The sequence below is a fragment of the Dendrobates tinctorius genome, unplaced genomic scaffold (genome assembly GCF_039654945.1).
Source record: "Dendrobates tinctorius isolate UK_male_01 unplaced genomic scaffold, ASM3965494v1 ptg000040l, whole genome shotgun sequence".
Lineage (NCBI taxonomy): Eukaryota > Metazoa > Chordata > Amphibia > Anura > Dendrobatidae > Dendrobates > Dendrobates tinctorius.
In genome coordinates, this window is record NW_027361708.1 from 28,984,722 (window position 1) to 28,997,260 (window position 12,539).

Genomic DNA, 12,539 nt, shown 5'->3' on the forward strand with positions numbered 1-12,539 from the left:
GCAGCATAGCTGGGGCCACACACTGTGCAGCATTATCTGGGGGTCACTCACTGTGCAGCAAAGCTGGGGCCACACACTGTGCAGCATAACTGGGGCCACTCACTGTGCAGATAACTGGGGTCACTCACTGTGCAGCATTATCTGGGGCCACACACTGTGCAGCACTATTTGGGGCCACTCACTATGCAGCATTATCTGGGGCCTCTAACTGTGCAGCATTATCTGGGGCCACACACTGTGCAGCATTATCTGGAGCCACACACTGTGCAGCATTATCTGGGGCCACACACTGTGCAGCATTATCTGGGGGCCACTCAGTGTGCAGATAACTGGGGCTACTCACTGTGCAGCATAACTGGGGCCACTCACTGTGCAGTATTACCTGGGGCCACTCACTGTGCAGGACTTTCTGGGGCCACACACTGTGCAGCATTACCTGGGGCCACTCACTGTGCAGCATTATCTGGGGGCCACTCACTGTGCAGATAACTGGGGCCACTCACTGTGCAGCATAACTGGGGCCACTCACTGTGCAGCATTACCTGGGGCCACTCACTGTGCAGCATTATCTGGGGCCACTCACTGTGCAGCATTATCTGGGGCCACACACTGTGCAGCATTATTTGGGGCCACACACTGTGCAGCATTATCTGGGGCCACACACTGTGCAGCATTATCTGGGGCCACTCACTGTGCAGCATTATCTGGGGCCACTCACTGTGCAGCATTATTTGGGGCCACACACTGTGCAGCATTATCTGGGGCCACACACTGTGCAGCATTATCTGGGGGCCACTCACTGTGCAGATAACTGGGGCCACTCACTGTGCAGCATAACTGGGGCCACTCACTGTGCAGCATTACCTGGGGCCACTCACTGTGCAGCATTATCTGGGGCCACTCACTGTGCAGCATTATCTGGGGCCACACACTGTGCAGCATTATTTGGGGCCACACACTGTGCAGCATTATCTGGGGCCACACACTGGGCAGCATTACCTGGGGCCACTCACTGTGCAGCACTATCTGGGGCCACTCACTGTGCAGCATTATCTGGGGCCACACACTGTGCAGCATTATTTGGGGCCACACACTGTGCAGCATTATCTGGGGCCACACACTGTGCAGCATTATCTGGGGGCCACTCACTGTGCAGATAACTGGGGCCACTCACTGTGCAGCATAACTGGGGCCACTCACTGTGCAGCATTACCTGGGGCCACTCACTGTGCAGCATAACTGGGGCCACTCACTGTGCAGCATTACCTGGGGCCACTCACTGTGCAGCATTATCTGGAGGCCACTCACTGTGCAGATAACTGGGGCCACTCACTGTGCAGCATTATCTGGGGCCACTCACTGTGCAGTATTATCTGGGGCCACTCACTGTGCAGCATTATCTGGGGCCACACACTGTGCAGCATTATTTGGGGCCACACACTGTGCAGCATTATCTGGGGCTACACACTGTGCAGCATTATCTGGGGCCACTCACTAGCAGCATTATCTGGGGCCACTCACTGTGCACCCTCGGCTTATACATGAGTCAATAAGTTTTCCCAGTTTTTGTGGCAATATTAGGGTGGTAGGCTTATACACGGGTCAGCTTATACACGAGTATATATGGTATATATACATATATATATATATATTCAATCCTTTTGCTCTATGCACTATTTTGTTTTGGAGACTGATTGATTTCATACTCTACAAAGCAAAAGTATTGCATTGTACAGTATAGTAACAGTGATCATAAGACTATGTTCATGTACCAACTATAGTGGAACTAAACAAAAAAGTAAAACAAACTATGCATATTTGGTTTTGCTATATATGGAGTGACCTAAACTATAAAATTTGTTCTTTACTTATCTCACCCATTGAACGCCGTAAAAAAAAAAGTTAGAACAATGAAAGATAAGCTCCTTTTTGTTAATCTTTTCTCATAAAAAAATATAATAAAAAAGTAGTATAACCAAAAGTAGAAATGAATGGATATGACATAATTCTATATGTGCCAGATTCTGTTGATTTCTCCAGGAAATTCATTATGTAAACAAGTTATTCTCTGCAAATTGAATATCACTTACTTTTCTCTGGGATTTGTCCAGAAAGCTAAATCTACAAAAGTCTGGATTCACAAAAATGCAGAATTCTAGCATATTCTAGTAGAATTCTATTTCCCTCAATAAATTAGTTCATCCCTACTATTAAGATTGGTAATATTTGCTATATACTGTCCACCAGTTGTGTGTTGTATATGAACCCTATAGCCTAGATTTATCAGATTCAAGAACGGCGTTGTTGATGAACGGGTATGCTGGGAGTAGACACCCTTGATTGATGGAGAACTGCACACCTCTACATGAATGTGGTTGTGTCTGAGGAGTGGCGCGCTCCACGCCAGAAACAGTCCAGTATTGCTACTACCGTGTAGCTAAATACATTGTAATATACTTGTACTTATCTACAGTATAATAAACATGACATACACACACACATCGGGCCGGGGTGAACAGCACTGGTTTTGATGTGGGGGTGTTCTGGAGTCAGACGCTCCTGATTCATATGGTATGTGTCTCTTCATGAATCAGAATTGTTGGACGAATGGTGTCCACCTCCGTGTGCACCTCACCACAAAATCCTGAGTAAAATTTGTGGCATAGCAAACGCAGCCATTTGTCATGAATATGACGAGGGGTAGACGCTATGCGCTCAACCCACCCCAGCTCCATTCATTTTGGCAAAGCAGGGAGAAACTGGCTTGAAGATGCCAGAAGTAGCAAAATTTATGTGCAGTGCCAAGTTGCTCCTAAAGTTTCCGACTTTTCAAAGCTTTTACACAAGAATCCTGGTTTGAAAACATTGATGCTTTGGGCCCTCAAAAAAAAATCACAGAAATGTCCATTTTTTATCCGTGTCATACCATTACAAGTCTATGGATCTCTGAAAATCATGGACAGCACACGGATGACATCAGTTTACAGTCCGTGGTAAACATTGTGATAGATAAGAAAAGCATTTTTTTTCACTGAATAAATCCTGTTGGAAAATACTTACACACTGATGAAAATAACAGATGACACTCAGATAGTTTTGCATATGTGAAAAATCACTGACGCCTGAATGAGGCCTCTGATAATATGCTAAACAATGTACTTATGTATTCTTGATATATAAACATCAATTACTCAGAAGTGTAGACACTGTTATTCTTGCACAGTAATTACCTCCATGTTATTGCTACAGCAATTATATGTATTTTATCATTGCTGCTACCATGAGATTGAATCTGAATTACATGTATTTGGATAGTGAACCAAATATATACAGTTATTGTTTCTGGCATGCAATCAAATAAGAATGTGCTATGCAATGTGCATACATACATATTATTCATGAGAACTGGTTATATGGAACAGGACAGTACAGTAGTTCCTACACTGTCATTACTTCCACATTATCGCTAGATCATGTGTACATGATATTATACCTGCTGCAGCCATGTGCTTAAATATATATACTGTATATATATATATATATATATATATATATATATACAGTGGGGAAAAAAAGTATTTAGTCAGTCAGCAATAGTGCAAGTTCCACCACTTAAAAAGATGAGAGGCGTCTGTAATTTACATCATAGGTAGACCTCAACTATGGGAGACAAACTGAGAAAAAAAAATCCAGAAAATCACATTGTCTGTTTTTTTTTCATTTAATTTGCATATTATGGTGGAAAATAAGTATTTGGTCAGAAACAAGCAATCAAGATTTCTGGCTCTCACAGACCTGTAACTTCTTCTTTAAGAGTCTCCTCTTTCCTCCACTCATTACCTGTAGTAATGGCACCTGTTTAAACTTGTTATCAGTATAAAAAGACACCTGTGCACACCCTCAAACAGTCTGACTCCAAACTCCACTATGGTGAAGACCAAAGAGCTGTCAAAGGACACCATAAACAAAATTGTAGCCCTGCACCAGGCTGGGAAGACTGAATCTGCAATAGCCAACCAGCTTGGAGTGAAGAAATCAACTGTGGGAGCAATAATTAGAAAATGGAAGACATACAAGACCACTGATAATCTCCCTCGATCTGGTGCTCCACGCAAAATCCCACCCCGTGGGGTCAGAATGATCACAAGAACAGTGAGCAAAAATCCCAGAACCACGCGGGGGGACCTAGTGAATGAACTGCAGAGAGCTGGGACCAATGTAACAAGGCCTACCATAAGTAACACACTACGCCACCATGGACTCAGATCCTGCAGTGCCAGACGTGTCCCACTGCTTAAGCCTGTACATGTCCGGGCCCGTGTGAAGTTTGCTAGAGAGCATTTGGATGATCCAGAGGAGTTTTGGGAGAATGTCCTATGGTCTGATGAAACCAAACTGGAACTGTTTAGTAGAAACACAACTTGTCGTGTTTGGAGGAAAAAGAATACTGAGTTGCATCCATCAAACACCATACCTACTGTAAAGAATAATGGTGGAAACATCATGCTTTGGGGCTGTTTCTCTGCAAAGGGGCCAGGACGACTGATCCGGGTACATGAAAGAATGAATGGGGCCATGTATCGTGAGATTTTGAGTGCAAACCTCCTTCCATCAGCAAGGGCAATGAAGATGAAACGTGGCTGGGTCTTTCAACATGACAATGATCCAAAGCACACCGCCAGGGCAACGAAGGAGTGGCTTCGTAAGAAGCATTTCAAGGTCCTGGAGTGGCCTAGCCAGTCTCCAGATCTCAACCCTATAGAAAACCTTTGGAGGGAGTTGAAAGTCCGTGTTGCCAAGCGAAAAGCCAAAAAAACATCACTGCTCTAGAGGAGATCTGCATGGAGGAATGGGCCAACATACCAACAACAGTGTGTGGCAACCTTGTGAAGACTTACAGAAAACGTTTGACCTCTGTCATTGCCAACAAAGGATATATCACAAAGTATTGAGATGAAATTTTGTTTCTGACCAAATACTTATTTTCCACCATAATATGCAAATAAAATGAAAAAAAAAACAGACAATGTGATTTTCTGGATTTTTTTTTCTCAGTTTGTCTCCCATAGTTGAGGTCTACCTATGATGTAAATTACAGACGCCTCTCATCTTTTTAAGTGGTGGAACTTGCACTATTGCTGACTGACTAAATACTTTTTTTCCCCACTGTATATATATATATATATATATATACACATATACATACATACAGTGCCTACAAGTAGTATTCAACCCCCTGCAGATTTAGCAGGTTTGATAAGATGCAAATAAGTTAGAGCCTTCAAACTTCACACAAGAGCAGGATTTATTAACAGATGCATAAATCTTACAAACCAAAAAGTTATGTTGCTCAGTTAAATTTTAATAAATTTTAAACATAAAAGTGTGGGTCAATTATTATTCAACCCCTAGGTTTAATATTTTGTGGAATAACCCTTGTTTGCAATTACAGCTAATAATCGTCTTTTATAAGACCCGATCAGGCCGGCACAGGTCTCTGGAGTTATCTTGGCCCACTCCTCCATGCAGATCTTCTCCAAGTTATCTAGGTTCTTTGGGTGTCTCATGTGGACTTTAATCTTGAGCTCCTTCCACAAGTTTTCAATTGGGTTAAGGTCAGGAGACTGACTAGGCCACTCCAACACCTTGATTTTTTCCCTCTTGAACCAGGCCTTGGTTTTCTTGGCTGTGTGCTTTGGGTCGTTGTCTTGTTGGAAGATGAAATGACGACCCATCTTAAGATCCTTGATGGAGGAGCGGAGGTTCTTGGCCAAAATCACCAGGTAGGCCGTGCTATCCATCTTCCCATGGATGCGGACCAGATGGCCAGGCCCCTTGGCTGAGAAACAGCCCCACAGCATGATGCTGCCACCACCATGCTTGACTGTAGGGATGGTATTCTTGGGGTCGTATGCAGTGCCATCCAGTCTCCAAACTTCACGTGTGTGGTTGGCATCAAAGATCTCGATCTTGGTCTCATCAGACCAGAGAACCTTGAACCAGTCTGTCTCAGAGTCCTCCAAGTGATCATGAGCAAACTGTAGACGAGCCTTGACATGACACTTTGAAAGTAAAGGTACCTTACGGGCTCGTCTGGAACGGAGACCATTGCGGTGGAGTACGTTACTTATGGTATTGACTGAAACCAATGTCCCCACTGCCATGAGATCTTCCCGGAGCTCCTTCCTTGTTGTCCTTGGGTTAGCCTTGACTCTTCGGACAAGCCTGGCCTCGGCACGGGAGGAAACTTTCAAAGGCTGTCCAGGCCGTGGAAGGCTAACAGTAGTTCTATAAGCCTTCCACTTCCAGATGATGCTCCCAACAGTGGAGACAGGTAGGCCGAACTCCTTGGAAAGGGTTTTGTACCCCTTGCCAGCCTTGTGACCCTCCACGATCTTGTCACTGATGGCCTTGGAATGCTCCTTTGTCTTTCCCATGTTGACCATGTATGAGTGCTGTTCACAAGTTTGGGGAGGGTCTTAAATAGTCAGAAAAGGCTGGAAAAAGAGATAATTAATCCAAACATGTGAAGCTCATTGTTCTTTGTGCCTGAAATACTTCTTAATACTTTAGGGGAACCAAACAGAATTCTGGTGGTTTGAGGGGTTGAATAATAAATGACCCTCTGAATAAACTTTTCACAATTAAAAAAAAAACAAAGAAATAACATTCTTTTTTGCTGCAGTGCATTTCACACTTCCAGGCTGATCTACAGTCCAAATGTCACAATGCCAAGTTAATTCCGAATGTGTAAACCTGCTAAATCTGCAGGGGGTTGAATACTACTTGTAGACACTGTACATATACACACATAAGCCACAGAAGGGCACTGCTAAAGAAGCTGGCTGTTCACAGAGTGCTGCATCCAAGAATATTAATGGAAAGTTGAGTGGAAGGAAAAAGTGTGGTAGAAAAAGGTGCACAAGCAACCGGGATAACTGCAGCCTTGAAAGTATTGTTAAGAAAAGGCCATTTAAAAATTTTGGGGACTGTCACAGGGAGTGGACTGCTGCTGGAGGCATTGCTTCAAGAGCCACCACACAGATGTATCCAGGACATGGACTATAAGTGTCACATTCCTTGTTTCAAGCCACTCATGAGCAATAGATAATGCCAGAAGCGTCTAACCTGGGCCAAGGAGAAAAAGAACTGGACTGTAGCTCAGTGGTCCAAGGTTTTGTTTTCAGATGAAAGTAAATTTTGCATTTCATTTTGAAATCAAGGTCAAAATAATAATGTGTTACAATGGGACAATAGGTAAAACACTGGAAACTGCACCTGACCTAGCCGCTTCCTGTACAGACTAGTGATTCTGCCCCCTCAGTTCTTAGTGAATCCTACATGAGCTGGACTAGCCCTAACAACAGACTAAACTATGGCAGCTCGAATCTCTCCTGCCCGAAAGGTCAATGAGCGCTTCACATTCTTTCTGAGGAACTGAAGGGCAGAGCAGAATGCAATTTACCTACAAAAGGGAAGGTGAGCTGAGGTAGAAAGAAAGATTCCAGAAATTGATTGGATAAGGTACATACTGCTGGAGAGTATGCTGCCTACTTCAAAAACAAGAAACAGAAGATAGGTGCAATGTTAAAAGCATAATCAGCAGAGAGAAAAACCATAGCTGGTCTTTCACAGACTGTCAAAAACAACGGCATTATGGCTGGTTATCCAAATCAGAATGGGTAATCAGGAGCCAGTGATGTTATTGACAGGTAGGAGAAGCTGGAGAATAGCAGGGGGATAGGTGGATTAGTTGGACAGCAGAGTTTAGGATAGATTGGAGGGGTGCAAAAGTGTTAAAAGGGAGGCCTCAAAGTAGGAGGTTGCAGTAGTCAAGGAGAGAGATGATGAGGGCATGCACTAGAGTTTTTGCAGATTCTAAATTGAAGAATGTACGTATCCGGGAAATATTTTTTGTGTTGAAGTTGGTAGGAAGTGGAAAGGGCTAGGATATGTGGTTTGAAGTAGATATCAGAGTCAAGGAGTACCCCAAGGCAGCAAGCTTTTGGGACTGGGGAGAGTGAGCAGCCAATTATTTTAAAGGATAGGTCTGTTGAGGGAGTCGAGTGAGATTGGGGAAAGATGAAGAATTCTGTTTTGTCCATGTAAAGTTTTAGAAATTTAGCTGAGAAGGATGAAATAGCGAACAGACATTGTGGAATTTTGGTTAATAGGGAGGTGATATCGGATCCAAAGAGGTAGATCTGTCTGTCATCAGCATAGAGTTGATACTGCAAGCTGTGAGATTCTTTGAGCTGTACCAGGCCGAAGGTGTAAATGGAGAAGAGCAGGGACCCAAGGACTGAACATTGCGGGACTCCAACAGATAGGGGGCGAGATGAGGAGGTGGTGTGTGAGTGGGAGACTCTGAATGTCTTGTCTGTTAGGTATGATGCGATCCAAGATAGGGCCAAGTCAGTGATACCAAGTGATGAGAAGGTCTGTAGTAATAGAGAACAGGTCCAGGAGGAGGAAGACAGAATTGTGATGCTTGGCTTTGGCAGTCAGTAGGTCATTGGTGACTTATTTTAGGGCAGTTTCAGTGGAGCGACGCGGTCGGATGCCAGATTGTAAGCGGTCGAAGAGAGAGCAGGAAGAGAGGTGGGATGACAGTTCAAAATGGACATGTTGTTCCAGGAGTTTTGAGGCATAGGGGAGAAGTGATATGGGGCGATAGCTAGATACTAAGGATGGATCAAGCGAGTGCTTTTTAAGGATGGGTGTGATTGAGGCATGTTTGAAGCATGAGGGGAAAACACCAGTTGTTAGTGATAGGTTGAAGAGATGGGTTAGGATTGGGATGAAGACTGTGGTGAGGTTTGGGATGAAGTGAGATGGGATCAGGTCAAGTGCACAGGTGGTGAGATGTGATCTCGAGAGTAGGGCAGAAAGTTTGTCTTCTGTAATTGTCGAGAAGCTGGTTTTGTAGGAGGAGGGCTGAGTAGTTAAGAGGAGGGACTCTGGGCATTGTAGGCCAAAGCTTTGTCTGATGTTATCAATCTTCTGTTTGAAGAATGAGGCAAACGCTTCAGCTGAGACTAGTGGAGAGTGAAGAGGAGCTGGGGGACGGAGGAGAGAAATAAAAATCAATTGCGGGTTCTTCCACTGTTTAGTCATCTGGAATGAATGTCTCTTTGATAACTAGCAGGATTAACTTCAAGTATACTGTACACTCATTGTCAAATGGAGGACACGTGTCCAAATACTGCACATGGTCGATGAGCAGGTTTGGTTATTCTTCTCCATCAGCAGTTATTTTGAGAAGAGTAGACCTATGCAGTGTGTTGAAGTCTGCACTAAAAAATCAGAAGAGAATCTGTAAGGCCTCATTCACATGTCTGTGTTGAAACATGCATGTGAAAAAATGGTACCAGTGTCATCAGTGTTTCCTTCCGTTTTTACCATCAGATTGTCATACGTAAGTATGTTTTTACCATAATTTTGTCACCAGTGTTTTGACCGTATGGATAAAGAAATAAATTACAAAGCTTCTCCTGTCCTTTACAATATCACAGACCCATAGACTTGTATTGGCCCTTTTCATCTGATCTGCTGGAAAAAATGAACATGTCTCCATGTGTTTTGCATGAACACACGATCCATGAAAAACATCGACATGTGAATAGCACCATAGATTGTAATGGATAAGTGTTGTATCCGTGAAAAAAAAACATAGAAGACGTGCGTGGAACACAGACATCTAAATGAGGCCTAAGGCTGTGTGAACACTATGAGGATTTGATGCTGCATATTTTTGCTGCCTCAAAAAGACAGCATCTTCCATTTCTAGCCCAGTGTTTGGGATTTATAAAGATCTCATGCCCACTGGGCTTTTTTTTTATTGACCTGCGGTGCATGTTTCAAATTCCTAACATGTCAATTTCTCATGCGATTATCAGTGAGTTTTCCATTGAAATGCATCAGAAACGCATGTGATCCGCACATGACTATATCAATAAAGTTTTATTAAAGCCACACACCAGTAAATAACAAAAGCAAAGCAGCTTTATTTAAAACATGACACACCAATGAGAGACAAAAACTTCAGCATCAAAAACAAGATAAAAAATGCATGTAAAAAATGCAATGAAAATAACACAAGTAATGCAAATTTACCCAATAGGTTCAGAAATATTGCAGAAAATCTGAAACATCAAAAACTCATCAAAAAACCCATTGTGCGACCATAGCCTAAGGGTATGAGAACATGGAGTTATTTGATGAGTCTTTTAAAGCAGATTTTATTCAAAAACAACCTAAAAATTGCTTAAAATGCTTTAAAGGCTTATTGTAGTGACTTTTCATGACAAAAGACTTGTTCATATACTGTGGCTCTGATTCATTCAAGTGCCAGGATTTTGTCACAAAACACCTTAATAAGTTTCAATATTTTTGCGCAACTCAGAAGTTGAATAAAAATATTGTGACTTTTGGCGTTTACACACCAATCTCTGCCAGCTACGCCAACATGGGCAAGACATGGCCTGGCTACGTCCACCCAACAAATTAATGAAGTTAAGCCACTTTAGCAACTTACTCCAGAAATGTATTGGTGGTAAGTTACTAAAGGTAAAAGACACATGGAAAATGTCACAAAGAAGGAGTGTTTCTAAAGTGCTGTCTTCTTGAAAAACTCATGGCTTTTGACTGTCTCAAAAAACCTGTGTGTTCACGTATCCTAAGGTTATGTGCAGACAATAAGTAAACGCTGCAGGTTGGACGCTTTGTACTTGTACAGTGTCCAACCCGCAGCGGCCAGATGTTACAGCATAGTGGATGGGATTTCAAGAAATCCTATGTCCACTATGTGTCCATAGATCACCTGCGGAGACTGATATGTTACGCGTCTCTCCAGACTACCACATGGTCAATTTCTCTTGTGGAGATGCTAGTCTCCACAAGAGAAATCTTCCCATGAATCCACACAGTTCAGTGATCACATATGGATTCACCTGCGTTCTATAGCTGGCAGCGCTTTGGATTCAGCAAACATGCACTGCATCCAAAGCGCTGCCACTTTCGGATTGTCTGCACATACCCTAAAACTTATATGTGCTGCAAAACCATGGTGAGACAAGATAGGGGACGGAGCCACCATCGGCAGGCCGATAATGGCTCACTGCATGGATTCTTGTGGACAATCCACCTTCGATTTCTGCGGCCTGGAACATTACACATTGCTGTGGCTGCAGACATGAACCATGATGATCTTCATGAAGAACACAAGCACACACTGATTTCCTGTCTAAATTGATTTTATTGACCTCCTGAAATTACACAGTCATCTTGCTGTTGCGTGACATGTTGAGTCCACAGCTCTGGTAATTAGTACGGTTTCTGGGAATAGAGCTGTATTAGACGCCTGTTGCTGTCAGAAAGCAGCGCTTATATCCTCAGTATCCTTCAATTTCTTACACATTTCAGAGTTAGCGTTATGAAAGGGAAAATCTCGACCCCACAGAGTAGACGCTCTTCTTTTCCTTACAGTATGTGTTGTGTTGCTCGCTGGAAATGTTTCTGTACTCATATAAGTTTCTCTGCAAAGAAAATAAAAAAGTGAGTTCATTTGAATCTGAAAAATGTTCTGTAATAGTATGATTCTGGTTACTCTATCATGCCATGTCTGTACACACACTGCTTAAAGGGGTTGTCTGGCCTTCGGATACAATTCTACAGTCACTCTATTTGAAGCCTCTCATCGCACTCACTGCGCACTGGGAGTATTCTCTGGTCCCGGCACTGAGAGTGTTTGCATACTTTTGATCTCATTCCAACAAGACATTTTCGGCGTCTCTCAATACACTTGCATTGAACAAGGCCGCACACGACTATTTGGCATGTGACCGCATATATGCAAATCACATGCTTACGGTCACGCACCTGCCGGTCCTGGCTCTGCAGAATCTTCACCGCGCAGGCATATAGAGTGACTGCAGACTTGTAGCCTAAGTCCGGATAGCCCCTTTAATATAACGTGATAATTTAATCTAATGATCTTCATTCTTCATGTCCCGTTATCAGAGTTCTTCATTGTAGACCTGTATTATGACATCTCAGCTGTTTTACAGCCTAACCACAGTGATATATTGTCCTGATGGTTTGAGATCACTGCATTAACCATTACTATTCTGTCAATAATAAAGGACAATCATTAATGGGCAGATAATACAATAAAAAAGTGTTGTTTACTAAATGTAATACAAATAATGAAATATTCCCTTGTTGAGTAATGTTTAATAGCAAAGACAATTGTGATCTCTAGAAAGATTATTGGATATGCTGGACAGAAAACAAAAAAGCAAACTACATAAAGGTGCATCTCACAAAATTAGAATATCATCAAAAAGTTAATTTACTTCAGTTCTTCATACAAAATGTAAAACGCTTATATTATATAGAGTCATTACAATCAGAGTGATCTATTTCAAGTGTTAATTTCTGTTAATTTTGATGATTATGGCTTACAGACAATTTTTTTTGTTTTATTTCCTGATTTGTGGGAAGAGTCAAGTCATTCCAGATGTTTCTGCTGGGTTGAT

General features: G+C 42.6%; 1 protein-coding gene across 2 annotated transcripts in view; it reads right to left on the reverse strand.

Annotated features, from left to right (window-relative positions):
* Positions 1 to 11,237: 11,237 nt before the first annotated feature.
* The window catches only part of LOC141088709 (microsomal triglyceride transfer protein-like), a 181,832-nt gene continuing 180,530 nt past the window's right edge, over positions 11,238 to 12,539 (reverse strand). For both annotated transcript variants that reach the window (XM_073574883.1, XM_073574884.1), the window contains exon 18: positions 11,238 to 11,537. In XM_073574883.1, coding sequence (XP_073430984.1) covers positions 11,372 to 11,537 — 166 coding nt within the window. In that variant the 3' untranslated portion in view covers positions 11,238 to 11,371. The remainder of the gene's footprint in view (positions 11,538 to 12,539) is intronic.